At 34.8% G+C, this 26052-nt stretch overlaps 1 protein-coding gene and 1 long non-coding RNA gene across 3 annotated transcripts; both read right to left on the bottom strand.

Annotated features, from left to right (window-relative positions):
• Positions 1–93: 93 nt before the first annotated feature.
• On the bottom strand, positions 94–5346 carry LOC144556811 (sucrose synthase 7-like). The gene is made up of 16 exons (XM_078305265.1): positions 4978–5346; positions 4696–4828; positions 4290–4444; positions 3949–4141; positions 3652–3770; positions 3202–3418; positions 3004–3099; positions 2739–2912; positions 2514–2630; positions 2170–2336; positions 1825–2049; positions 1323–1644; positions 983–1227; positions 745–883; positions 421–652; positions 94–325 (listed from the first exon to the last, which is right to left on the bottom strand). The coding sequence occupies exons 1-15, from the start codon at positions 5076–5078 to the stop codon at positions 473–475; spliced, it is 2583 nt and encodes an 860-aa protein (XP_078161391.1). The 5' UTR covers positions 5079–5346; the 3' UTR covers positions 94–325; positions 421–472.
• Positions 5347–7026: 1680 nt separating this feature from the next.
• Positions 7027–13870, bottom strand: LOC144556812 (uncharacterized). 2 transcript variants are annotated; one of them, XR_013512503.1, is made up of 8 exons: positions 13688–13870; positions 12511–13591; positions 12326–12394; positions 11784–11931; positions 10511–10664; positions 9900–9970; positions 8744–8921; positions 7027–7881 (listed from the first exon to the last, which is right to left on the bottom strand). It is a non-coding gene; the product is annotated as an uncharacterized LOC144556812 (long non-coding RNA). The 2 variants fall into 2 exon arrangements; XR_013512502.1 differs by having other exon boundaries at positions 7037–7881; positions 11784–11881; positions 12311–12394; positions 13368–13528.
• Between the last annotated feature and the right edge of the window lie 12182 nt (positions 13871–26052).

Raw genomic sequence — 26052 nt, forward strand, 5'->3', positions numbered from 1 at the left:
TTTTGGGCATACAAAAGGCTAGCAACATTTTTTAGAGCAATGAACACATTAGTAACACAACAGGTATCACTCCTTTAAAATCAATCAACAACATAAAAGAATTCCTCTCTTTTTATTCAAACCTTAACGTAAATGCATTCCTCTCATTTACAAATAAGCAATCACGAGTTTTTCTCAACTGTACACAATCAATCAGCAACATAACAATAACTCATAACAGTTCATACACACGTATATTTTTTGTACACATTCTTCTTTGCTTCAAGATGTATTACTCCTTGCCTTGGAGGCAGGAAATTTTGGTGCAAACAGATTTGTAACAACCCTAAGAATCAAATTCAGAGTTAGATTGAGCGATAAGAAAACTAAAATTGAATAGAATTATGGTAATTTTCTGCACTTTGAGATGTTGTATCTTACCTTTGCATGCGTGATTGTGTCCTTCTGCATGTAGAAAATTTATCATCATCAGTCATTTGCTTTGCTTTGGTGTTTTCTTCGGAAAAATTTTAAAGAGGGGGCACACTTGCCTTTCTTTTGGCTGCTTCGGTAATGCGACTGCTGTGTTTCCATTTACAGTAATAGCAGTGGCTGTGCTGGTTCCTGCAGCTGCTTGCTGAGCTGGATCTGCCAACATCGGCACTGCTTTTGCCTATGAAAAGAATTTGAGATAAATCAGTAAAGGAAATTACTTTGCTTCCATGAAAAACAAAAACTCGAGTTCTATTGACTTCCTCAACGTACCAATCTGCGGAACTGGAGATTGTAGAACAGTTGGAGATACCGCTGTTTAGCTAGCCTCTCCTCTTTATTCAACAGCCTCCAAAAACTGTATATCGATCCCATGTTTAGCACTCTAGTTGCGTATATCTTCCATGTATAGCTACAAATGATGTAGACAGAATTTATCAGGTTTTTAGTTGAACAGAGACAAAAAATTTTGTAAAGAAGAATTATAGCACGAGTTATGTTGAGTGTATACCATTCCATTATGCGTTTAAGACCATCTGTGGAAACCTTATTCCAATAGCCGGGATCATCCCTGCATTTCTCAAAGAAGTCTGCGATTTTATTGCTTGACTCATCGCCGTTCAACGGGTTGATATGGAAACCCGAGACACCATCGACTATGATCTCTGCGGGGCCCCCTTGGTTTGTTGCAAAGGTTGGTAGGCCGCAGTTCATTGCCTCGATAACTGTCAACCCAAATGCTTCATACAAAGCAGGCTGACAAGAAAATAAACATGGGGGGGGGGTGGGTTATTCCCAATTTTATGCAGTTTTATCATTATTGATTTTGTAATATTAATCTACATTCATACCTGAACAAATGCACCCTTTGAATCTGCAATGACTCGGTACAGCTCGCTGTTGCGGTTGCGGTCAGTCTGTGCCCGGATCCATCGGAACTGACCCGTTAGCTGATACTTTGTAATCAGAGACCTCATCTTGTTGATTTCCTTGATCTCTTCTCTATCTTTTGATTTTGAAGGATCCAATAACCCAGCAACAACTACCAGGTTGACAAGGTCCCTCAGCCGATTGTTTTTGCCATACCACTCAACCAAACCTGTTATATTCTTCACAGTGTCGAGACGTGCCATTGAGAAAATTATGGGTTTCTTTCTGTCAGCCAGATAACCTCTGTTTATCAAACAACATGATAATTAGCACCAGGGAAAAAAAAATACAATTAAATGTTCTACTACTAAAGCCACTAACCTTACGAAAAAAATATGTTCTACCACTATTTATTTTTCCTTTAAATACAATAAGGGGCTCAATTTTTTTTTTTTTTTTTTTTTTGTGATTAAAATTTCTTACACATGCTCCTCGTTTTCAACTTTGCCATAGAGAAGCTCCTCGATTTCCGGGTGGAAGTTTGTAAAACGCTTTTGTTTCTGTGTGTACGGGAAGTACACGGTCTGGTCGGCACCCGGTGCAGCAATGTTGAATTTCGGGTCAAATACATTGATACCGGTTGCATACCGGCAAAGACCCGGCATGGTGAACGCGTAGTGGCTTTCGTATTGACCTATCTTGTCCTTGCTGCATTATTAGTTAACATTATAATGAAGTTAGGGGTAGCAAACTATATGAATTGAATAACACAATAAAACCATCATTTTCTCTCCAAGTTCAAATGGAATTTCTAGTTAAATAACTAACCTTCCAGCTATTTCCTGATAACTGCTGGTGATAATGAAATCACTGGTGTTCATAGCGATCATGTCGGCCGTGAATTGGCACGAGAAATGGTACTTCTGGTCAAGTTCCTTCCAAGTTACATCAGAATCTTCATACTTTGTTTTCTCCAGAGCATGTGCAATTGTTCCCTATTTATTTCCATAACAAAATTGAGTCATTAGTCATTGGCCTGTTGCCCCTTTGAGGTAAGAAATTGTTTGGTAATCAAGTGACCATAAATTCAATATCTCATTTATTTGGTGGACATAAATTTGTCGAATTATACCTATATGGTATTTCATAAACTGTGGTGTATAATCTCATACCTGAGTAATTCCAAGTTTGGTTGACACAAGAGAGGCAACCAAATTACCGTCGGAGTAATTACCAATAATTAAATCGGGCTTCCCCTCCATGTGGTCAACTATCTTAGCGGCTGCATCCTATAATTCCATAACATATCAGTTAGTTGTGAAATACTCTTTTACTAGTATTAAAGACACAGCGCACACAATTTAACCTGTACATCACTAACAGATGTTTTAACAAACCTGTGCATATCTCTCCAGGTAAGGGTATAGGTCGAAACGGGACACCCATTGACGAAGCACGCCGGTTTCGGTACGGAATGGTATGCGAAGGATGTGGGAGTGGCTTGTGCTGAATATAGGTTCAAGTTCTTGGTTGCATTTAGTTCCTTTGGCATCTGGTATCAGCCTTGTTACCTATCGAAAAAAGAAGTTTGCATGTTAAACAAATACTAGTGCTAAATCGTATGTATGATATATCTATTGCTTTTGGTAGATAGATGTTTACCACAAGGATTTGCGGTTTTATAGAAAGACCCATAAGCTTGATTCTTTGAACAATTTCTTCTTCGAATGCTCTTACTTGATCGAGAATGTACACCACCTGGTTCGACCAAAAGATTTCAGTTGGATTTTTTCAGTAATTTTAAATGAACTAAAGTTGAGCTTTTTTTTAGTAAAGTTCAAAATCTTCATGATTTTGTACCTGACCACCGGTGTCGGGCAAGCCGAGAACATTCTCTTGACCAAAGTAACCGTGCGGAGAAAATATGACAATATTGAAAATAGTAGGGATTCTACTGAAAAACTTGTTCAGGTTGGCTGGATCTGGTGCTTGTAGAACTTCAGAGAGAGAATTCACAGTCTCCTTGACATGCTCGGCAGTGTCACCCCATCCCTTCTCTAATCCCCATTCCTGAAATCTGTACTTTTCTGTTGTTAGCAAGAAAAACTTATACAGTACCATTTTATAATTAATGTTTTCATTTGTTAAGTAGTTTCTTCAAAAGAAAGAAAATAAAAGTTATCATGTTGTTAAGCGCTTTTTGTGTAGATTCTTTGACAGTTATTATAAAATGATATCAACTTTACTTTTGTTCTATAAGATAAAAGCTGATATGATATGATTTTGTAGTTATCCAAAATAGAAAAGTACCTGTGCTCAAATTTCTGGAAAGGAGTATTTCTGGGAAGCCCGCTTATGAAAACTTCAGCGAGAAGCAATGCTGTTTGAAGCTTGTTCACAGTATCCAGTGTATCATTGATCATTAATTTCTATAAATATCAAACAGTAGCTTACTGTTAGGAATTTGGGACAGTACCAACTACCAAGTGGTACTATACATGGTAGTGAAATTTCACAACAACAAAAAAACTATATAGAATTGAATTTTTTTGATGACATTTGTACAGGTTAAGAAAACTGGTAATTTAATAATTAGTTATTACTAACTTCGCCACGGTAGTTAAGTGCAATCAAGTAGTCCAATAGGGGTTTCATGCTGTCAGGCCCCTTTGCTAGCTTAGATGACATGAATCGAGATACGAATTGTAGTCCGTTTCCTATTGAAGATGGCAAAGTGAGACGAGGTGTTGACAGATCGAGTGCCCCGAAATCAACTTCAAGGGCATTATCGTCCTTTGCCCTGTAATGTTGCATGCAAAATTAACACAGCTGAAGTCAATTAGACAAAAAGATATATCTATGTAACTAGGATGACCATGGTTTTTATTTCTCTTTGTTATTTTCGGGTTGTTTTTATATACTTTTCGTGTGTTAAATTTTTTTCTTACCATTTTTCATCATATAACGTCTCCTTAAATTTAAGATACTCAGATGGTGTTATTCCTTCAACCGAGAGATCGTCTGCATGAACCTTGACAAACTCCCATATTCCCGGGTTTGCCCGCACTGCAAATGCCATGAGAGGTGGAAGTACCACAGCTTCCTAAAAATCATAATATATAACAATTTATTATTTATTTTCTCAAGTCCAATGCTGTTTACGTATTTTTGGAACCCAAAAAGAAAAAAATCAGTTCCAAGATGACTAAAATATATATATATTTTTTGATATAGTATATTGTATATCTCATATATAGATAAATAGATATTCTTTTGATCCAATTTGCTTTGATTCATTACACTTATATGTAACTAAAAACAGAGATACTGAGTGGAACGGCGTGTATTATTTACCTGTGTAGAACAAATAATGTAGCCAAGAAAGCCTTCCATCAATTTGTCTTTCTCGACTTTGTCATCCATCGATTTCTCGAGCTCTTCCATCAATTGCTGGTTCTTCATGAGCCTCTTTCCCTTTGAGATATACCTAAATTGCATACTTGAATTATTAAACACAGCAATTTGTATTTTATATCCATCATGCCATTTTTACATGTACATTGCTTTGGAAAGTCATGTAAAATTAAACAAATTATCCCCCATAGGCCAATGAAAACATAGCTATCAGTAATATACCGTGCAAAGCATCGTTTCATCTGATAACGACTTTGTCTCAACGCCTCCGGCATGCCATCAGCAATACTATCTGACCGTTTGAAACTAAGCGAAGCCGCCATTTTTTTTGTGTGTGTGTGTGTGTGTTTTAGTGGAGGGGGATTTGACTTAATTTGAATGGTCCTTTGTTTTCAAAGGGATTGTTTTTTGGTGTAGGTTGATAGGTTGGTAAAGGTTGAGGCAATTTATAGTACATGGTATTAAGTGGGAATTAGGAAATTGCTTGCTGGCATAGGAAGAGGGAGGCAAGGAGAGAAAGCACTTTCTCTGGGACTGAGAGAAGTTATTCCAAAGAAATATAAGAGGGCAAGAAAGGGATTTTCCATTGTCTCATTTTTTGAATTTCTAAATCATCTTTTGAGGTTTATCAATACCTGAGGAATAGAATCTTATTATTTCTTTTTATTTGTTTTTTACAGTACAGCAAGGTACCAAAGGTTACCTAAAAGGCTAACAAAATATAGAACATTTTAGTTCATTCTAAAAATAATTTGTATTTTTAGAATTTGATCTACAATTTCTAAAAAAAAATTTTATTAACATCAAACTTTGAAAAATTCACTGAATAATTTCAAATTTACAACGATTTATATTTATTGACTTTGTTGAAATGTCAAATAAAACTTTAATTGTATAACGTGAATACACATTAAATCTATAAAATTGACAATAACCACATTTTTTTATATTTTTGATTTATTTTAATAACAATGGCTAACTGTTAACATTATCAAATTAATTTGTTGTCGACGAATCAGTAGATGTTTGGAATTTGTGTTAAGTCATTTTAAATATATAGTTATAGAATAAGAACAATAAAGAAGTCAAAATTTAGTTTTAACATAGATTATGTTCCAATTTGTTGCACATTTCATCTTTCTTTATCATGCGCCACATAGTTATTTATATTTTGATTGGAACAAATACAGGAGCCAAAATTCCACCTAGAAAAAATTTCGTTGGAATTTATTTGATTAGGGATTAGGGAAATCGTTTATATTCTTAAGCAACCTTAAATTTAACGATAAATAATTTCCTCGTCTAGAATTTTTTTTTTTAAACCTCGAAAAAGGGACAACAATGTACCAAGACGAGATATTGAAATTTTTTCGGGAACAATAGTAGCATTCTAAATTTTTTCTCTAATTGGTAAAACACTACCTTTTTTTTTAATATATTCATCATATATTATTGCCCTTTTACATTTTTTACCACGTCCGCTTTCTTTCCAAAAATTTTATAAATAAAAAAATATATTAAAAAATATCGAGATTAGAAAAAAGTGATAATTAATCACTTTTCAAGTGAGTTTTTGTACACATACAATATGGATTATCACGGCCAGAATTAACACTTAATTATCTCCTTTTCAAGTGAGTTTGAGCTTCTAACTAAACTAAGAAAAAAACCGAAAAAAAAACCCCGTCTATTATAGATTGAAACGGCCAGAGTCTGTCTGTGAGAGCCAGGAGCAAAGAAAAAAAAAATATACATATAATGTCTAATAATGTCCATGATGCTTTTTTTTTCCTGCCTCTGACCGTTACTATCCATCACGGCTAGCTTTTTATTTTTTTATTTTTTTTGCGCCTGACCATTTCTATCTATCACGGACAGCTCTAGCCATTCCACTCCGTAACGGATAAGTTTTTATTTTTTTTTTCTAGTTCAGTTAGAAGCTCAAACTCAATTGAGAAGGTTAATTAAGCGTTAATCTGACCGTGTTAAACTGTGATAAATCATCACATCTTCCCTATATCTCGAAAAAACACAAAAAAAACATTCTCTAACCCTCAATATTTATTTAATATATTCCCTATTAATAAAAATATCGGCGCTTTCTCCCCAAATCCAGCCCTAGTGCATCTTTTTACCACAGCCGCTTTCTCCCCCAAATCCAAACCAGCACTTTCTCCCCCAAATCCAAACCAGCGACTACCGTTACTCTCTCCCAATCAAATCTATGGATTCTCGCTCAATCAAATATTTGGATGAGGTGTTCCCTGCTGCTCAATCCTACTGGAAATCCAAAAATGGTATTTTTTTTTTTTTTTATATTCTAGGTGCTATGCTTTAGCCGTATTTCTCTGAGTTCAGAAAATTCTTTCTTTGCAGTACCCCAACAGATTAAAATTTAAAATTGCTAAACATGAATTAACGACTCTTACTGTACCAAGTAGAAAACCAAGTAGCTTTTCTGATACTTGTATTGAAGTCTAATTTTTGTACACGTACAATAAAATAGACTATAGTTAATGATCCTTCTGTTCTAAGATTGCTTCTTTTTATCAAATTACAACATAAAACCATAAAATTTATTGTCTTCATAGTAGCTCTTGTGCCCTCATAAGTCTTCAAACACCAAATACCCTTTTGTCAAAATTTTACACAGGAAGTAGTTACACATACATCCAACTTAAAATTTATTGTTTTAAGTTCAGTACTCCTATACCAGTCCCTACTGAGTCTGTAGTAATATGTATCAAACCAACTAAAGAGGACTTCGCTAATATCCAGAAAAACTTCTACCTTCTTCCGGCGGCTCCCAATCCAAATCAATAGAACTTGTACCTTCTTCCAGCGGCTCCCAATCCAAATCAATGGAAGATCTTGGCAGCTCCCAATCCAAATCAATAGAACTTGTACCTTCTTCCAGCGGCTCCCAATCCAAATCAATGGAAGATCTTGGCGGCTCCCAATCCAAATCAGTGGAAGATCTTTCTCAGAAATCTGGTTCGAGTACTTGTTCTTTTCCTCTATTATATTGTTTGGTACTGTTTCGTTTCCCCTATTATATTGTGGTGGTTGTTTCCCTGATAGGCTGAACTTCTCTTTTTAGCTTTCTTTTTTTGTTTTTTTTCAAACCTGTAAACAAATGACCATATAAACGAAATTAGTAAAACATTGTGCTTCATCATAACCAAGCTGGTCAATTCTTGCTTGTTATGTGATTTTGAACTGAATTGACTTGATAGTTTTCCTTCATCATAACACACCTGTAAACAGTAAAAATAAACTAATACAGCAAAAATCTTCAAACCAATTTACCAATTTGTAATATTGAAATTTTATATTTTCTTGTTTAAATTTCAGCTCAAGGTCTCAAACGGGCTCGCCAACCGTTAAAAGAAAAACTATCATCTCTAACTAAGGTGGACCGGCTGGTCAAACCCTCCCTCTATAAAATACCAAGCTATAAGGTCGACAAGATGAAAAACGAACTCACTCCAACGTTAATTGGTTTAGGGGTTTTCCATGGGAAATTAGATAGCCATTTCCAAGAAATTAAGTCACACTATTTGAATGAGTTTTTGAACCGTGGTAAGAAACCCATTGAAATTTATTTGAGAGAGCTCGAAAAAATTGAAAGGTGGATTACAAATTATTACTTTCCCCAACCTAAAATTTCTAAAGAGGAACTGTTAGAAACAATGATGCTAGATGGGGGATTTTTGCTTGGATTGTTCGTGAAACACGATGAGTGCCTCAATAACCCATCAGGACTAATCATGGTAGATGGGGGACCCCACAGGACGATGCCGGATGCTTATCAATATATCCCCCAGCATGTAATGAGAACTCTGAAAAGGGATTTGTTGAAGTATGAAAACCAAATTCCTTTTGAGGTTGTTGAGCTATTATGGGGCATCCAGAATGGTACAGAACCTAGTTCCATAGAAAAATTACACAAACTCTGTATGGATTTCTTTGAGATTGAGGTTCCAACCTTACTACATCGAAGTAGGGCAATGAGCAGACACGAACACCTCTTGGAAATTTATTATTCCAATTATATGTCCCTACATCCGCACAAAATCAACGCACCCGATGCAGATGTCACAACTGAGCCCGGTCTACAAGTTCCAACCAATCAAACCTTCACGTCAGTACCAACCGCAACCAACCTGAAAGAATATGGGGTGAAATTTAACAGAAGTTCACATGGGAATCAAATATGCGTGGAATATGAAGAAAAAAAATTGGGGTTACCGTTTTTTAAAATAGATGACATGAATAGGTGCATTCTTGCAAACTTTGTCGTGTATGAACAACAAGTGTATGCAAGTGCAAAACCTATTAGTGCACTATGTTCTTTTCTCAATTCGTTAATGCGCGACGAAAAAGACGTCAATGCACTGGCCAAAAAGGGCATTATAGAAAACATTTCGGGAAATGACAAAGAAGTGGCAGAATTCTTCTCTCACGCATGCCTTGATGTGAAGATAGAAAGCAATTACTTACAACGTGTGATCGAGTGTGTAAACCACGATTTCCACTCCCAGCTTAAACGTTGGTGGGGCACTTTTATGGTTGAGTTTTTTGAATTGCCTGGGTCAATTCCGGTATTCTTCTATGGAATCATATCAGTTGTTTTTAATATTGTCAGGTTCATTTTGCAGATTCAAGATCACAACAGGAAGTAGAAGTCTTATCAGCTTAGTCAATTTGTAGTTGTTTTACGCATGTTTGTCTAATTGATTCTACTCATCAGTACAGTTTTGTTTGGTTGTTGTTGTTTGGTTGGTGTTGTTTGGTTGATGCATTAAATATTTTGTTTGGTCGATGCATTGAATATTTTGTTTGGTTGGTCTTGTTAAAAAATGTTACTTTTTATCTTGACCGCTCTTATAAGTATGCTCATGTTAAATCTCATTATTGCTGGTATGATGTTTGATACCGTTATTTAATACCGTTATTTAACTGATTGAGATTTTGAACCGGATCTGGAAAGAGAATAATGCACTTGTGCAACAAGAAGAAGATGGCAGGAGACTAGTGATGGTAATTGCTTTCCTGTAATCATACCTCTCTGTGGAAAAATTAAATCGGAGAAAACTATTGTAGTTCAACACATTGACGAAATACGAGTGCAGAAAACTTACCAGTCCTATTAAGAGTTTGCACGCAACTATTCTTTTTGCCTGACATGTTCCTTTATAACCTCACGATCTACCTATTAAGAAATGAGAATAAATACATGAACATAAAACTTTTGAAGAAAAATAACTAATGTTACGAGTATAGCCCAGCTAGTACTGAATTACTAAAGAAAAAGTGACTGGTCCGACTGAAATGAGATTTGATTTTGGCTTAGATTTTTGATAAAGAGATTGAGCCTAGTTCAAACCTCCTACTAGAAGGGAGCAGAAGTGAGTCCAATCAATAACATATAAGGAAATACAAGACAGATGGGTCCTTGAGCTAACAAGTGTGCCCTGAGTGGAATAATGCACTTGTGCAACAACTCTTCTCTTTTTCTTTTTATTTACAAACTCTGCAACAATCTCACAAAACAACATAAATAGGGAGATAAACTATCCAATATTTTTTTATAGGACTCTAATGCACATCCTCTTTCCCCCATTCACACTTCTCAACTGGAATGAGCCTTGCATACCATGAAATCATTTTTGGCTCCAAAATGTACTCTTTTAAATCTCTTATGAAAGAGAAGTAACTAAACAAATATGATGCGGGGAAAGATAAATATTACCTGATTCATATCAATTGCCCCATGACCTTCACCTCTTGTGAAAATAATAGCATTGCTCTGATTTGCAGATTTTCCGTCGCACAATACAGCAGGGCCAGGCAGCTTGATTTTACAAATCACCCATACACATTTACAAAGGAGAGAGTTTAAACTTCTGTGGAAAGGAAACAAAAAAGATAATTAGAGAGAGGGATGTTTTTTAACCAGAATGGAATTCTGCATTGGATCGGGCCAGCCGTCAGGTTTGAAAAAATGAAAAAAAAAAAAAAAAAGAGAAGGCAAAAGTTTCAGATTAGATTTACAATCAGATTTATGAAGGACTATTCTGAAAAAAATGAATTATACAAAAAAGGGGGGAAAAATGAAATATTAGGATTAGATTTACTGTTAAATTTATGCAAGACCATTGTGTGACAAAATAAATCATGCAAATTTAGAATCAGATGCTTGATTATTTTCTTTTGTCCATTTTTATTATAAATATGCTAAATTTTCCTATATATTAATCATCTAAAAAAATGGACCTTAAAAAGTGAGGTAAATACATTGTTGTACTTCATTAACGTTCCAAAGCTTATAAAAAAGAATATGAAAGCAGGTCGTACAAACTGTGATTTTTATTATTGGATGACTTTAAGAATCATGAAGGGCTTGCAAATATATAAGAATCATGAATCTCATTGCATCTATTCTACTTGAGAGGCATTTGAATATTGAGTTCAATGATGAACTGTTTTTCGAATTTTATATGACAGAAGGAATGTCAAAAGCTAAAAGAGACAATTGGTACATAATAATTTACAAACAAGACCTAACAAATGCTGAATGTTATATTTGAACAAACAGATTCTTTGTTGTTTAGATCTAATGTTTAAATGTTTAAATACTACTTACTGTACATATGAATACGAAAGAGCTTGCAACAACCAAGAAAATGTCAGTACCAAAGCATGAGAAAACAGAACTCGTTAAATCTTTTTTTTTTTGTATAAAAAAGCATTAAACCGTCAAATTTAACCAGACTATGGAAAAAAAGAACATGAACATTAGAAATTATGCCCTATGCCTGTTCTTTTTACAAAATCATCTAAAACAATGCATCTTAAAATGAAAGTCAAATGATATATGCATGCAGTAACTCTACTGGAACAACCCGCCCATTTGAAACTCTGGCACCCCATTTGAAACTTTTGCTGGAACAACCCTTTTTTTTATTAATTTACTAACTCTACTGCAAGCTCACAAAACAACAACAATAAGGAGACAAACTAACCTTGTCCTTTTTTCCCGTAAGAACTATCTAATCCACCTCTTCCCCCCATCAGACTCATTGACTGGAATAAGCCTTGCATACTACGCTCGTGGTAGAAACTGAAACCGCAACCGCAACATACCTGAGGTTAGAATCTACACTTGGCAAGCTAAGAAGACATCATACAATCAATTGAGCCCTTTAATCAAATTATGGTCAAGAGAGACTATTTCATTCGCAACCCCCAGACCAAACAGAATGAACAGTAAATATCCAGTAAGAAAAAGGTTGATTCTCTTTACAAGATGCGCAAAGCACCCCCCCAGCTCATTTTATGTCACTTAATGAATAGGCAGACCTGCTTAGGAAATGTACTTGAGTACTTGTCTGGAGAAGTCTTAAGCTGGATAAAAAATGTCATACTTGGCATTCATCCCGGCCACCCCAAATTTTTCATCGCCCTCTAAAATACAGATAAACACACACACAGATCTACAAGGGGCTTAATTGGTTCTTTCAAGGAAAAAAGTCATAAGAGTGCTACATACCTTGTGGGAAAAAACTCATGCCTCTGATATATTGTAATCGGTTCTTTCATCATGTCTTTTGTAGGAACCCACAAGGTGCTTAATCTGTGCATAAAAAAACCAACTCCGTATGTAATATTTCATATGAGGAGATCAGTAATATTCTAGGATCGTAGCAAACAAAAACCAAGATTATAAGCGAAGGAGAGAATTGAACGTACCTCAACAAAGTAACTAAAGGCCATTTTCATTGTTAACTAAAGTATACCAAAACACATGTCAAAGCAAGCAAATAGAAAACCCAAAAAGTGACTGATTGAAATCGGATTAGCATTGCAACACGAAGAGAATTGTGCGCCTTCATGCATTCCTCTTCCGACAAACAGACAAGGCAGTAATTAAATACAAGTGACACGGCCAAGTTTTTTGTATGACAAGGTACGGCATATCTCAGGGGTGTGTTTTACAAAAGTGTGTGCTATAAGTTTATAGGATCTTTCTCAAACTCAAATTGTACAGGATTTGCAAATGACCCTAGAACTTCTCATATCAGCAAAAAAAAACCAACTTGGAAGTTTGGATCCTGACAATGACATTAACCCTTAATTAAACAACTTAAAACATATATATTAGCCTGTGATTATATCCCATTGATGTCAATTGAAATAATTTGATGCTGCAAATTAAATTGCTGTCCAATAGGTGACATATTAAAAGGGCAAAGAAAAAAAAAATCCCATGCACAAAATGCATGACCAGCGTAGTGATAAAAAGCTGATTTTTTTTTAAAAGCAATGAGAGAACATAGTGATAAGACAGCTACGCTGATATGTATAGTGATAAAGTAACTGAGAGTATTAATATATATTTTAAAGCAATGCTCGAAAGACAAAATCTAATCAATGTTTATGTCCAATAATAACTCTGTGTTGCAAGAGGGAAAAATACCGCTACTGTTATGTACTAATTTATTAAATCACTTGTGAACAAACATGTAATACTGATTGTAGATTGGCTGAGTTTTTTTTTGTTTTTCTTCATATATTTGTTTTTTCCTTACTCAGATATTGCATAGTACCTTCAAATTTGGAGCTCGTGTCCCTGTCCTCACAGCCCAGCTTCATATTTCTCTCTGCACAGCTTGTATAGTACTTCAAATTAACCAACTCAACTCCAGTCTCCAGGTTAACGGGTCCAAGTTGGATGTAACTTGTAACGCAGAGGCGAGACAGCTTTCTCCTAATTACAGAGGTCAAGAGTCAGATAATGGATTGCTAAGATTGCTTGATTTGAAAATTACCCCTGAAGGTGGAGGCATCAAGGCAACTAATGAATTGCTAAGATCGCTCCAAATTTGAAACAAGAAAGTGAAAATTAGAAGCGATCAGAAGCAGCTACCTTCTCTTTTTCTTTCTTTATTTTGGAAGAAAGAGCGCCTGTTCCTTGCATGGTCGCCGTCGGGAGTTTCGAACAGAGGAAAGAGATAGATCTAGGCACAGAGGAAAGAGGAAAGAGGAAAGAGGAAAGAGGAAAGAGAGAGAAATGACAGGAAGCAAAGTCAGAAACCCTAAGGGTGAATATAGTAACTTAACTTAATAATATAATAGTTGTTAAAAAATAGAGAATAGATTTATAGGCTAGATCTACTGTCACGTTTCTGACGCGTGTTTAGTCTCTCCACGAGTCGTACAGATAATCTAGTTTAGTGTTTTTTTTTTTTTCTGCACGCGTCGTCCTATCGGTCTATCCTAAAGTACGTATCCTAAAGTAACCGACATATTGGGTTTAGATCTGGACCGTCGGTGGAGATTCGAATTCCATATCTGGGTTCTCATACTGTCTCGATTTTCTGGTACCGCTTTTGATCAAGTGCAACCAAAAAAGGATATTAAAGGTCGATGCATCTGTTCTATTATTCAATCCGTACGAACCAGCTTTGCTGTTTTATTTAACATCTCTGTATGGTGTGACCTTACCTTTACATGTTACATATTGTGCATAGAACAGCATTCAAGGTAGAACAGTTTTATACGAAATCTCCATAGATGGATCCTCTGAGTTATCTCATATTTTGCGTGACCGACGTGTCCGGTGCCTATTCGGGGGTGACGTAGGGGTCAGTATTATTTGAGCTTTGAGATTTGCGTAGAACGTATTGTAACGGTTAAGATTTTTCAAAAAGTCACGCACAATATGAGATATCTCAGAGGATGCGAATTCGTCCGGATCTCCTAAACTAAAGTAACCGAAATATTGGGTTTAGATCTGGGCCGTCCGGTCGAGATCCGAATTCCATATCTGAGGGTCTCAGTGGGCCTATTTTCATTTGGTCCTTTGATTCCCCACTTTATCGTAACCGAAATATTGGATTTAGATCTGGACCGTCCGGTTGAGATCAAAATTCCATATCTGGGGGTCTCAGTGGGCCTATTTTCATGAATTCGTATTCTCTCCGTGAGCTTAAAAAGAAATCTTTTGAGTTAATGAATCTCAATCATCTGATTTGTTTTAAAATTTGTACATATTAGATCTGCACTAATATTGAAAGACTCTTATGTTATAGGCAGGTATCGGATTGACTTCATTTAAAATCATACGATTGATATTCATTAACTCAAAAGATTCCCTTTTGAGTTAATGCAGAGGATATGCATTCCTATTTTCATTTGGTAGTTTGATCCTTGCTTGATCGTTTGAGATATCTCATATTTCGTGTGACCGACGTATCCGGGAGTCTGCATCTTCTACATTACCTCAAAATAGTATAGTTTAATACATTTCGATCATCCAATCAGGATTGGAGCCAATTCGGTCCACGCCTATCACGTACGGGTTTTTTTAATATTAGTGCAGATTTCAATCGACGGTTCAGATCTATTAACGCACGTTTCGTTAATGCAGAGGATACGAATTCCATATTTGGAACCTATTCAGTACGAGAGCTCTACTAGTTGAAAACTCGAGATAGATTTAATATCTTTTATTTCAATTAAGTAATTGCTGAATAGAATAAGTTATTAATTACGTACATTTATATTAGATGTTTAATATGGTTCATATAATTTTATATGAAATGTAATTTTTTTATAATTAATCTTTCATAAGAAGATTTATATGATGTAAAAAATTAATACAAGAAGATTTCAAAAAATCTTACAGAAGAAGATTTATATGATTTTATATTGAGAAGATTTCAATAAATCTTCTTGAAGAAGATTTAACAAGATTTATATGATGTGCATTTTTTGTAATGATTTCAAGAAATATTAGCATCTTTTTAAAGAAGATTTAAAAAAAAAGTTCATGAAAGAAATTTCAAAAATATATATATATATATATGATGCGCAAAAATAATATTTATATGTTACCTTTCACATTATTTTATGTTAATAAAATGGTTTAAAGATATGTATTATTTTACCTTTTACAATTTCAATGGGATTATAAAGATATGTATTATTTTATCGTTTTAATTCTTGTAACGTGTATAAATAAAATAATATCTCATAACTCATGAGATGTGAATGTGGAGATGCGTATTATTATAATTAGACACTATATTATTAATCTAAACAATAATGGTAGTAATGAAATTCAATTCGAGGATCATATTGTTAATTTTTCTAGAGACAGAAAGTTATGAGAAATTGTATTTTTTCTATTTTTTCTTGTATTTAGTCTAAAGCATATACAAGGGTATTGTTAGTTTGTAATAATCTAGAAGTCAATAATACGATAATTTATCATAAAACTTTGTTCATGAATTGGATGATTAATATCATTTTGTTGCCTTGAGTATTATTGAATTTATGGATCATTTCGAGTTCATGACTGAAATTGTGAAACTCCATAATATAGATGATATATACTCTTAATCTTAAAATGTCACTAACCAAGGTAATTAGCAGGAACACTAATTACCGCTATAAGGTTAGTATGTGGATTAAAAGATGGTTAAGTTTTACAAACCATTTGACACGAGATGTCATTTTAATCACATAGATACATGTTCTAGGAACATGGTATTTGACAGACCCCGAATGAGACATTAAATAGAATTGTGTTCGTGTCATTAATGTTTCTCATTCAGTGTCACGTTCTAAAGTATGAGGTATTTATCGTTCCCACTAAGAAATATATATGTGTGAGTGTTATCTAACACTGTCCGTAAAAAGCAGTCATAACGGTAGCATTTCGATATATATAGCTTAGCTGAGGAAGTGATAGTCTGCCAAGAATACTACTTGTCCCTCGTATCTCTATACGAGTTATAGCATCACTGGGCCCCTTGATAGAGTAAGATTATCAGCGCGCGGTATAATTACAAGAGTAATTATATTTGATAATCTGCTCAAGATCAAGAAAAGATTCAGTTAGCAAGGATGACACACATCTACCTTGAAACTGATCTGATAGCTATGAGACAGAAGAACAGACACAAGTAAATTGTTTACTGGATCGTGATATTGTACAGTACAGCATCATCTGTGTAATTGGATGGTCATGATGTGTTGCCAGACGCCACCCATGATTATAGAAGTTAAAACAGTTTTAACTCTATTTACCAACATAACACAGATCCTATTGGGTCACACCATATAGGAGTTAATCGGAGAATCTTATTTTGATTGATTATAAATTGGTTATGATCAATGATAAGATGGTTATAATTAATTATACGTGTTATAATTAAATTATAAATGTTATGTAAAAATAACAAGCAAAAACATTGGTTAATTTATAAACGTGTATGACACGTTGTATAAAAGTTAACCGGTTAATTTATAAATGTGCAGGACACATTGTATAAATTATCGAAACAACAACCGCAAGAAAAATATATATAATTATTCAGAATAATTATACGAATATTATTTGTGTTCGGGCCGAGGGCATTCGAGTCTTTTCAGATTCGTCCTTATCCGCATGACATGTCATCGATCCTATCCAGATGACACGTCATCAATACCGAAACAAATAACCCTAAAGAAAAATATATATATAATTGTTCAGAATAATTATACGAATATTATTTGTGTTCGGGCCGAGGGCATTCGGGTCTTTTCAGATTCGAGCTTATCCGCATGACACGTCATTGATCCTATCCAGATGACATGTCATCAATCCCATCCACAAGGGCAAAATGGTCATTTCACACCTATGCCACCTTGCATGTGTAGAAGCATGGAGAAGGATGTGGAAGGGTGTGGAAGGGGTATTTTGGTCATTTCACATATAAAAGGATGAGGTGTCAATGGCATATCTTGTAAATAGGCCGAACTTGGAGGGCATTTTGGTCTTTTGCAACCGAATCTAAACACTATAAATAGGGGTGGAGGGGTAGAGAGAGAAAGATATATTCACATATAAACATGTATATTCACATATATACATATGCACATTCACATGTATCTTTTCGTGCAGAAACGAATCGGTATTTTCTCTCTTTCCCGGTTTCTCTCCCAAATAGTGTTTCGGTTGAGAAAAGAAAGTTATACGTAGTTGACGTATAATCTTGCGGGTTGTTGTGGAGAATATTTACGGGTTGATGAATAGTGTTTTACCGAATTTCGCGGTATGTCAGTTTTGCATATTGATGAAACTGAGCAACCGAAAATTCGTGTTTACGGGTTTTCGTCTTATTCCCGTGAATAGTGTTTTTGCATAATTCCGCGGTTTACGGTATTTCCGGCAGAAGAAATAAACCGCTCTCCGGTTAGTCCTGGTGGATAACCGATAGAGGTATCACACGTGTGATACTCCGAGTCGACTCCTTCCCTGGTGAGGCTCTACTCGCTCGGTCTGCATTCCAACTGTGATTTGGAAACAAGGTATAAATATGTTATATTAATCTATTTAATTTGTAAGTAGATTAAAGTTTTAGAAATCAATCATGGAGTAGATCTGTAAAAAGGATTAAAAGAGTCCTTGCAATGAAAGACTTCAGAAGGAACTCTGCTTTGGTCTTTCCGGCATATCCCTTTTAATTCACGGCTTGAGTTAGAAGTAAAAATTTTTGTTTTACGTTCTTTCCGCAGCTTAAGCCTAAAAGGGTTTTGGTTACCGCGAAACCCCAAAAGTGGTATCCGAAAACCCAACAGGTATATATACCTTCCTTTCTATTTTGTACCGTTGACATTCTAACGGTTCATTTCTAACTATTCTAAATTACAATTTTACCCTCCTCTTTATTTTACAATTTAGCCCTTCTAATTTACTCTATTCTTCAACACTCCCCCTCAAGCTAGGATTAGAAATGTCGATTAATCCTAGCTTGCGTGTTATTTCTTCGAATGCTTTTGGAATTAGTCCCTTAGTGAAGATATCGGCTAATTGGTCTTGACTCTTCACGTAAGGGGTTTCAATCTCTTTTGCTTGCACCTTTTCTCTTATGAAATGACAATCAATTTCAATATGCTTTGTTCTTTCATGAAATACGGCATTTGAAGCAATGTGCCTTGCCGCATTGTTATCGCAAAACATCTTCATTGGCTTATCAATTTTGAAGTTCAATTCTTCAAGTAATTGTTTGATCCACGTGAGTTCACTCGCGGTGGATGCCATGGCACGATATTCCGCTTCCGCACTTGATCGTGCCACGACATTTTGCTTCTTGCTTTTCCATGTGACTAAGTTTCCGCCTACAAATGTGCAATAGCCGGTTGTTGATTTTCTATCAAAGCTCCCGGCCCAATCTGCATCGGAATAGCCACACACATCATTAGATTTATTATTTTTCATCAATACACCCTTTCCGGGTGATTTCTTTAAGTATCTCAAAATTCTATCTATTGCATCTAAATGAGGTTTTCTTGGTGCGTGCATAAATTTGCTAATTTGGCTTACCGCAAATGATATATCCGGCCTAGTTACTGTTAGGTAAATTAATTTACCTACAAGCCGTTGGAATTGATTGATGTTTTCCAACGGTTCTCCATCTTCGGAATTTAATTTACAATTACTATCTATGGGTGTTGAAACCGGTTTGGACCCTAATTTTCGCGTTTCTTTTAGAAGGTCAATAGTATATTTTCTTTGTGAGATAAATAATCCCTTGATAGAATGAGCTATTTCAATTCCTAAAAAATATTTAAGTCTACCAAGGTCTTTTATTTCAAAATTTTCTTTTAGATGTTTTTTAACATTGTCAATTTTTTCATAATTATTTCCGGTAATAATTATGTCATCAACATACACAAGAACAATGGTTGTATCATTATTTTCATGTTTTGAAAATAGTGATGTATCGGATTGGCTTATTTTAAAACCGAGAGAAATTAAATATTGAGATAGTTTTCCATACCATGCCCTTGGCGATTGTTTAAGTCCATAAATTGACTTGTTTAACCTACAAACAAGGTTAGTGTTTTTTTCTTTTACATGACCCGGTGGTAGAGTCATATAAATCTCTTCCTCAAGTGTTCCTTGAAGGAATGCGTTTTTAACATCCATTTGGTATATATTCCACCCATTATTTACCGCTATTGAAAGCAAGATTCTAATGGTATTCATCTTTGCTACCGGAGCAAAGGTCTCTTGGTAATCAATACCATATGTTTGGGTATACCCTTTGGCAACTAGCCGGGCCTTATACCGTTCTATGGATCCATCGCTTTGATATTTTATTTTATAAACCCATTTGCATCCAACGGGTTTTTTATTTTTTGGTAATGGTACAATGGTCCATGTGTCATTTTTTTCTAAGGCTTGAAGTTCTTCTTCCATAGCCTTATACCACACCGGTTGGTTAATGGCTTCCTCAAAATTTCTTGGTTCTTCCATTTTAGAAATTGAACTAAGAAATGCACGGTGGATTTTTGAAATATTTTTATATGAAATAAAATTTTCAATAGGATATTGAACCTTATATGTTACGAAATCTCGTAACCTTGTTGATGGTTGTCTATGACGAGTTGACCTCCTTCTAGGTTGTTCTTCAATATTTTCGCCTTCTTCAATATTTTCATTTTCTTCCTCTCCTTCTCCTTCTTCTTCTTCTTCTTCTTCTTCTTCTTCTTCTACTTCTTCTTCATCATTTCCTACAATTCTTTGCTCAATAATTTGATTAGTAGACATGGGAATGACAAAGTCATTTGTGATAATTTGATTATCTATCTCATCTTTATTTTTAAAATATGGCTCATTTTCAAAAAAAGTTACATCTCTAGAAATATAAAGTTTTTTATCTATAGGATCATAGCATTTATAACCCTTTTTTTGAGATGAATATCCTAGAAAAATAGCTTTTATAGAAGTATGATCTAGTTTATCTCTTTTATTTTGGTGTACATAACATGTACAACCGAAAATTCTTAGGTGACTAAAAAATATTTTTCTTTGGTAAATAATTTCTAATGGACTTTTATTTTTTAGAACGACACTTGGCAACCTATTTATCAAATAAGTTGCGGTGAGAACGGCATCCGACCAATAGATTTTTGGAACATTGATTTGAAACATAAGTGCTCTTGTCATTTCAAGTAAATGACGATTTTTTCTTTCGGAAACCCCGTTTTGTTGTGGAGTATAAACACAAGTTGTTTGATGTATGATCCCTTTTTGTTTCAAAAAACTTGCAAAATTTTGATTCACAAATTCGGTTCCATTATCGGTTCTAAGAATTTTAATTCTAGTATTGTATTGATTTTCAACCAAATTTGAAAAATCTTGAAAATGAGAAAAAACCTCACTTTTATTTTTCAGTAAATATATGTATGTTAATCGTGAAAAATCATCTATAAATGTAACAAAATATTTAAAACCATTGTAAGAGTCTACCGGGGCGGGTCCCCAAATATCGGAATGAACAAGTTCAAATATTGTGCTACTTTTAGAATTTGAGGTTACAAAAGGAAGTCTCGTATGCTTTGCAAATTTACATACTTCACAATTACTACAATCTAGGTTTGAAAAATCGAAAATACATTTTAAAACTTTATCAGAGGGATGTCCAATTCTTTTATGCCATAGACTTCCCAAGTCTTGTATTTGTGTGTTGAAATTGAATTTTTGGCTTTTTAAAAAATAAAGTCCATTTTGAAATAAACCTTCACCAATCACTCTCTTGAATGTTTTATCTTGAAAAAATACATTTTTACATGAAAATATAATTTCACAATTTATTTCCTTTGAAAGTTTTCCTATAGATAATAAATTGGCGGTGCAATTTTTTACATGCATGACATTTTTAATTTCCTTTAAAAAAACAATAATGGTGCCATAACCACAAATTTCCATTCTTTCACCATTTGCAACATAGACAAATTCTCCACCTTTTCCTTTTTTATAATTTTGTAATAGATTTTTATTTCCGGTCATGTGATCGGTTGCATCGGAGTCTAAAATCCAATCAAGATTACTTCGGGAGTAATTTTGATTTAGATTTCCTAAATATGTGTATTTTTCTGGTTTTGTTTCATCAATTTCAATTTCAGATCTGTCTGGGTTTCCATTCACCCTTGATTTGGCCTTGATTTTATTTTGTTGTTATAAGGTTTTAAATTAAGATGGGCTTTAGAAAAACCTGTTTTGGGCTGCAGCAGCTCACTGAGTTGAGATAGGAGAGCCCCTATTTCAGCGCGAGTTATGATTGAGGATCCATTAGAAGTGGCGGATCCGTTTAGAGTGAACCCAACAGGCGTGGCAGACCCGTTTCTCTCTTCGCTCGGTTCACAGAGCGATTCGTTTCGTTGGAGAGACCGCGCCGCTTCAACCTTCTCCCCCTTAGGGTTATGCCCTTGACAACCTTCGCCTTTCTCCTTCCACCACTTTGGTCGGAGATTAGGATGAAGGAACCAACACCGATTGAGTCCATGGCCCTCCTTTTTACAGTTACTGCACTTCATTGGTGTTGTGTTGGGGCTTCTCTCTTCTCAGATCTAAGGTTAGGCCTTTTTTTTTTTTTTTTTTTTTTTTGGTTTTTGTTTCTGAGTTCTTTGTGATTTTTTTGGAAATTTCGGATATATGATGAGCACAAAGGTTTTTTATGATTTTTCTTGGTATAGATATGAACTGATACCAAGAACAGATTATCGGATGTGGTGTTGGTTATTGGGAATATGTTGCTCTGATTTGAACTGGGATTTTTTATTGGTACAAATCTGTTTTTTTTTTTTCGTTTTTCTGATATGGGTGCTGGTAAAAAACAGAATCAGCTGGTTTCTTTATTCTCTGGTTTCTTTATTATGGGTTTTGAGAGTTTATCGGGTTATTGAGCCTAAGCTCTGGTATATATTTTTTCGGTATTTTCTGATATAGAATCAGAATCAGATATTGGTTTGTAGTTACCAGGTTTACTGGTAAAACACGGAAGCTTGGAGCTTTATCGGGTTATTGGATATTGCTATCGATTTTTTCAGAATTGCTCTGATACCATGTTAATTTTTCTAGAGACAGAAAGTTATGAGAAATTGTATTTTTTCTATTTTTTCTTGTATTTAGTCTAAAGCATATACAAGGGTATATATACCTTCCTTTCTATTTTGTACCGTTGACATTCTAACGGTTCATTTCTAACTATTCTAAATTACAATTTTACCCTCCTCTTTATTTTACAATTTAGCCCTTCTAATTTACTCTATTCTTCAACACATATTATAGAATACAACGTATGTTTGCCAGTAGGGGTGTTCATTGGGTCGGTTTATTCGGGTTTGAACCGAATTAATTTGGTCTAAATGGTTCGGTTTTTCGGTTTAATGGTTCGGTTTTTCGGTTTAATGGTTCGGTTCGGTTTGATTTTTAAAACCGAATTATAAGTTCGGTTCGGTTTAGTTTGAAAATTTTCAAAACCAAACCGACTGAACTTTTATATATCATGAATTTCGTCCTGACCGTTCCGGTTTATTTCATAATACCCGATTTATTTCTTAATTAATTGCTTTAAATACTTTGGTTGATTTCTTATAATCCCAATTTACATCTTAATACCCCGGTTTATTTCTTAATATACTTTGGTTTATTATAAATCACTTGCTTTAAATAAAAACATTAATATATTTCGGATTGAACCGAATAAACCGAAATAAAATTTTGGTTCGGTTCGGTTGCAATGTTAAACCAGTTTGGTTTGGTTCGGTTCTATTTTTGAATCCGAATTATAACTTCGGTTTGCCTAGTTCGGTTCGGTTTCAACCAAACCGAACCAGTGAACACCCCTATTTGCCAGTTTGTTTCTTTGATTTCTTGATTAAATATTTTATTAATTAATGTTAGCTAAATGCAGTCTATTTATAGTGGTGAATGGAAATTGCACATTAATATTTGATATCTATTTATGTAACATTTATATCGATTGGGTCCCGTGGTGCAGTATAATTTAAATTAAAGAAGAGATAAGAAGAAGATGGAAATGTATTTTATTATTTCTGTTTTTTTGATGATTATACAGAGGCGTGCACTATTGTATATATAGAGCTAAAATCCAAAATACATCTAGTGCTAAATCAAAGGAATGACAGCTAATGCTAAATCAAAGGAGTAATACAGATTATAGAATTTAATTCGTTGGATTGCCATCTTGGGATTCTTGATCTTCTGTAGCAGAACTGTGTTGTGCAATATGCAGTCACATAGGTATTCTGACTTCTGAGGCAAAAAAGGGGTTTTCTCAGGGTTTTGTAGTCATATGATGGTTTCTTTCTTTTTCACATATGCAGTGGTTAATTTTGGTTTCATAAAAAACTTTCTTTTTCTAATTATGGTTTATAAAAAAAATTCCAATGCGGTGACCAAAAGGTACTAAAATCTAAGATAAATCTAAAGCATGTGCTACAAGTTAGTTCACCGGTACATTTGGTACACATTGAATATTTGATCGCACAAAAAACTACGGTATAGCAGTGTAATGTAAGGATATTTGTTTTCAAATTTTTATTCAATCCGACATCTCTCAAATGATAAAATCAGACAATCCAACGGCCTTGGAAAGTAAATATCAACCGGACTCAAAAACCCGGTATATGAAATAATTTCTCAAGGGCTGGGTTACATCTGAGCCCATCCGGTCTATTAATAGTTCACTAATCGATAGGTATGGTGAGAAAAAACAATTCAGTATTACTCAAAAGTCCCTTTTTTTATTTACCATTCTAATAAATCGAAATTAAATAATTACCACTCAGTTAGCGAGAATTTCATTTGTACCACTCTCGCAGACTGCACACGGATTTTTTTTTCTTTTCAGTAATCTGAATTGTAAAACGGAAAAAAAATTACAATTCGTTCGCAGACCCAGTCTGCGCACGGATTTTTCTTTTCATTAATCTAAATTGTAAAACGGAAAAAAAAATTTACAATTCGTGCGCAGACTGGATCTGCGAACCGATTGAGATCCGTACACGGACCCAGTCGGTAAGGGTGGTAGAAAAGAAATTCTGGCTAACCGAATGATAATCATTTAATTTCGATATATTATTAGGGTGGTAGCTAAAAAAATTTCGGCTGAAAAGTTTTTGTTTCCCAATATTTAACGAAGGAGAGGCACAGTGAGGTATAATAATTTTTATTGAATCTGACAACTCTCAAATGATCAAATCAGATAACTGACGGTTCTGGGAAATAAATATCGACTAGTCTCCTAAACCGGGTCTATGAAATAATTTCTCAAATGCTAGGTTACATACTTACATCTCACCCGGTCTATGAAGAGTTCACCAATCGACAAGCTTGAATTGAAGTGTGGGTCTGTGGGATGATTTCTATGGAACCTGTATTTTATGGGAGAGGGGGGTTTCCGATGGGCATCGGATCAAATCCGGTTCGATGGGGGTTTAAACCGTCAGATCTGCTTTAGGATTCGCACCCGCAATTTCGCGTCTGCTTTAAAATCTGTACACACGAATTCTAAAGCAAATCTGACGGTTTAAACCCCCCATCGAACCGGATTTGGTCCGATGCCCATCGGACACCCCCCTCTCCCGTATTTTATAGCTACAAATTCACTACCGAAATACATGATGAATGAGCAATATTAAACGGGGAATGAAATACCTGCCTATTAATTCCTCTTCTGGATGTATCACAAAAATTTACTTCAAGATCCGTACGCACCACTTTAATCTTTAATATTTGTACAGATCAAATGCGCATGAATCTTGAATCGGCTCAGACGACAAAGGAGCCCGTCAGACTCACACACTCTACTCTTTTCCTTGCATTTTAACGCCCCCCACCCCCCCCCCCCCCCCCCCAAAAAAAAAAAAAAAAAAAAAAACCTTTTGCTATGGTAAACAAAGTGACTGTAACTGAAGGTTATCTTTCAGGATCGACTAACAATCTCTCCTGTTTCAGTCTCCTAAATATCTCCCTAACTAACTGATGCATAAAGTACGATGAGTACTACTAACTACTTGGGAGAACTACTAACTACTTCGGGGACCACTTATATTTGAAAAAATTTACAACTGCCGCGCGTATGTATGAATACTTATACGCACGAGTATTACCATATCCCCATTCTTATATTATGCACCATATCTCCATTCTTATATTATATACTTAGATGTCCTGATCAGTCAATGATTATGATTGAAAGATGAAATTTTGATTTAATATCAACCCTCCAATCAAATAATATGTTTTTTTTATTGAATGTATTTTTTTTACGTGAAGAAGTCTAAATTCCCGAAATTTTTCAAAATACCATAATACAAAAAAAACCAAATAACCCCTAGATGTGGACCCCTTTCCTGGGGGCCGCATCCTCTAGAAGCATCCGAATGAATCAGAATTGCAAAAAAACATCGTTTTTAGTGCCTCAAAAA

This window comes from Carex rostrata, chromosome 7 (genome assembly GCF_964058835.1).
Source record: "Carex rostrata chromosome 7, lpCarRost1.2, whole genome shotgun sequence".
NCBI classification, from domain to species: domain Eukaryota; kingdom Viridiplantae; phylum Streptophyta; class Magnoliopsida; order Poales; family Cyperaceae; genus Carex; species Carex rostrata.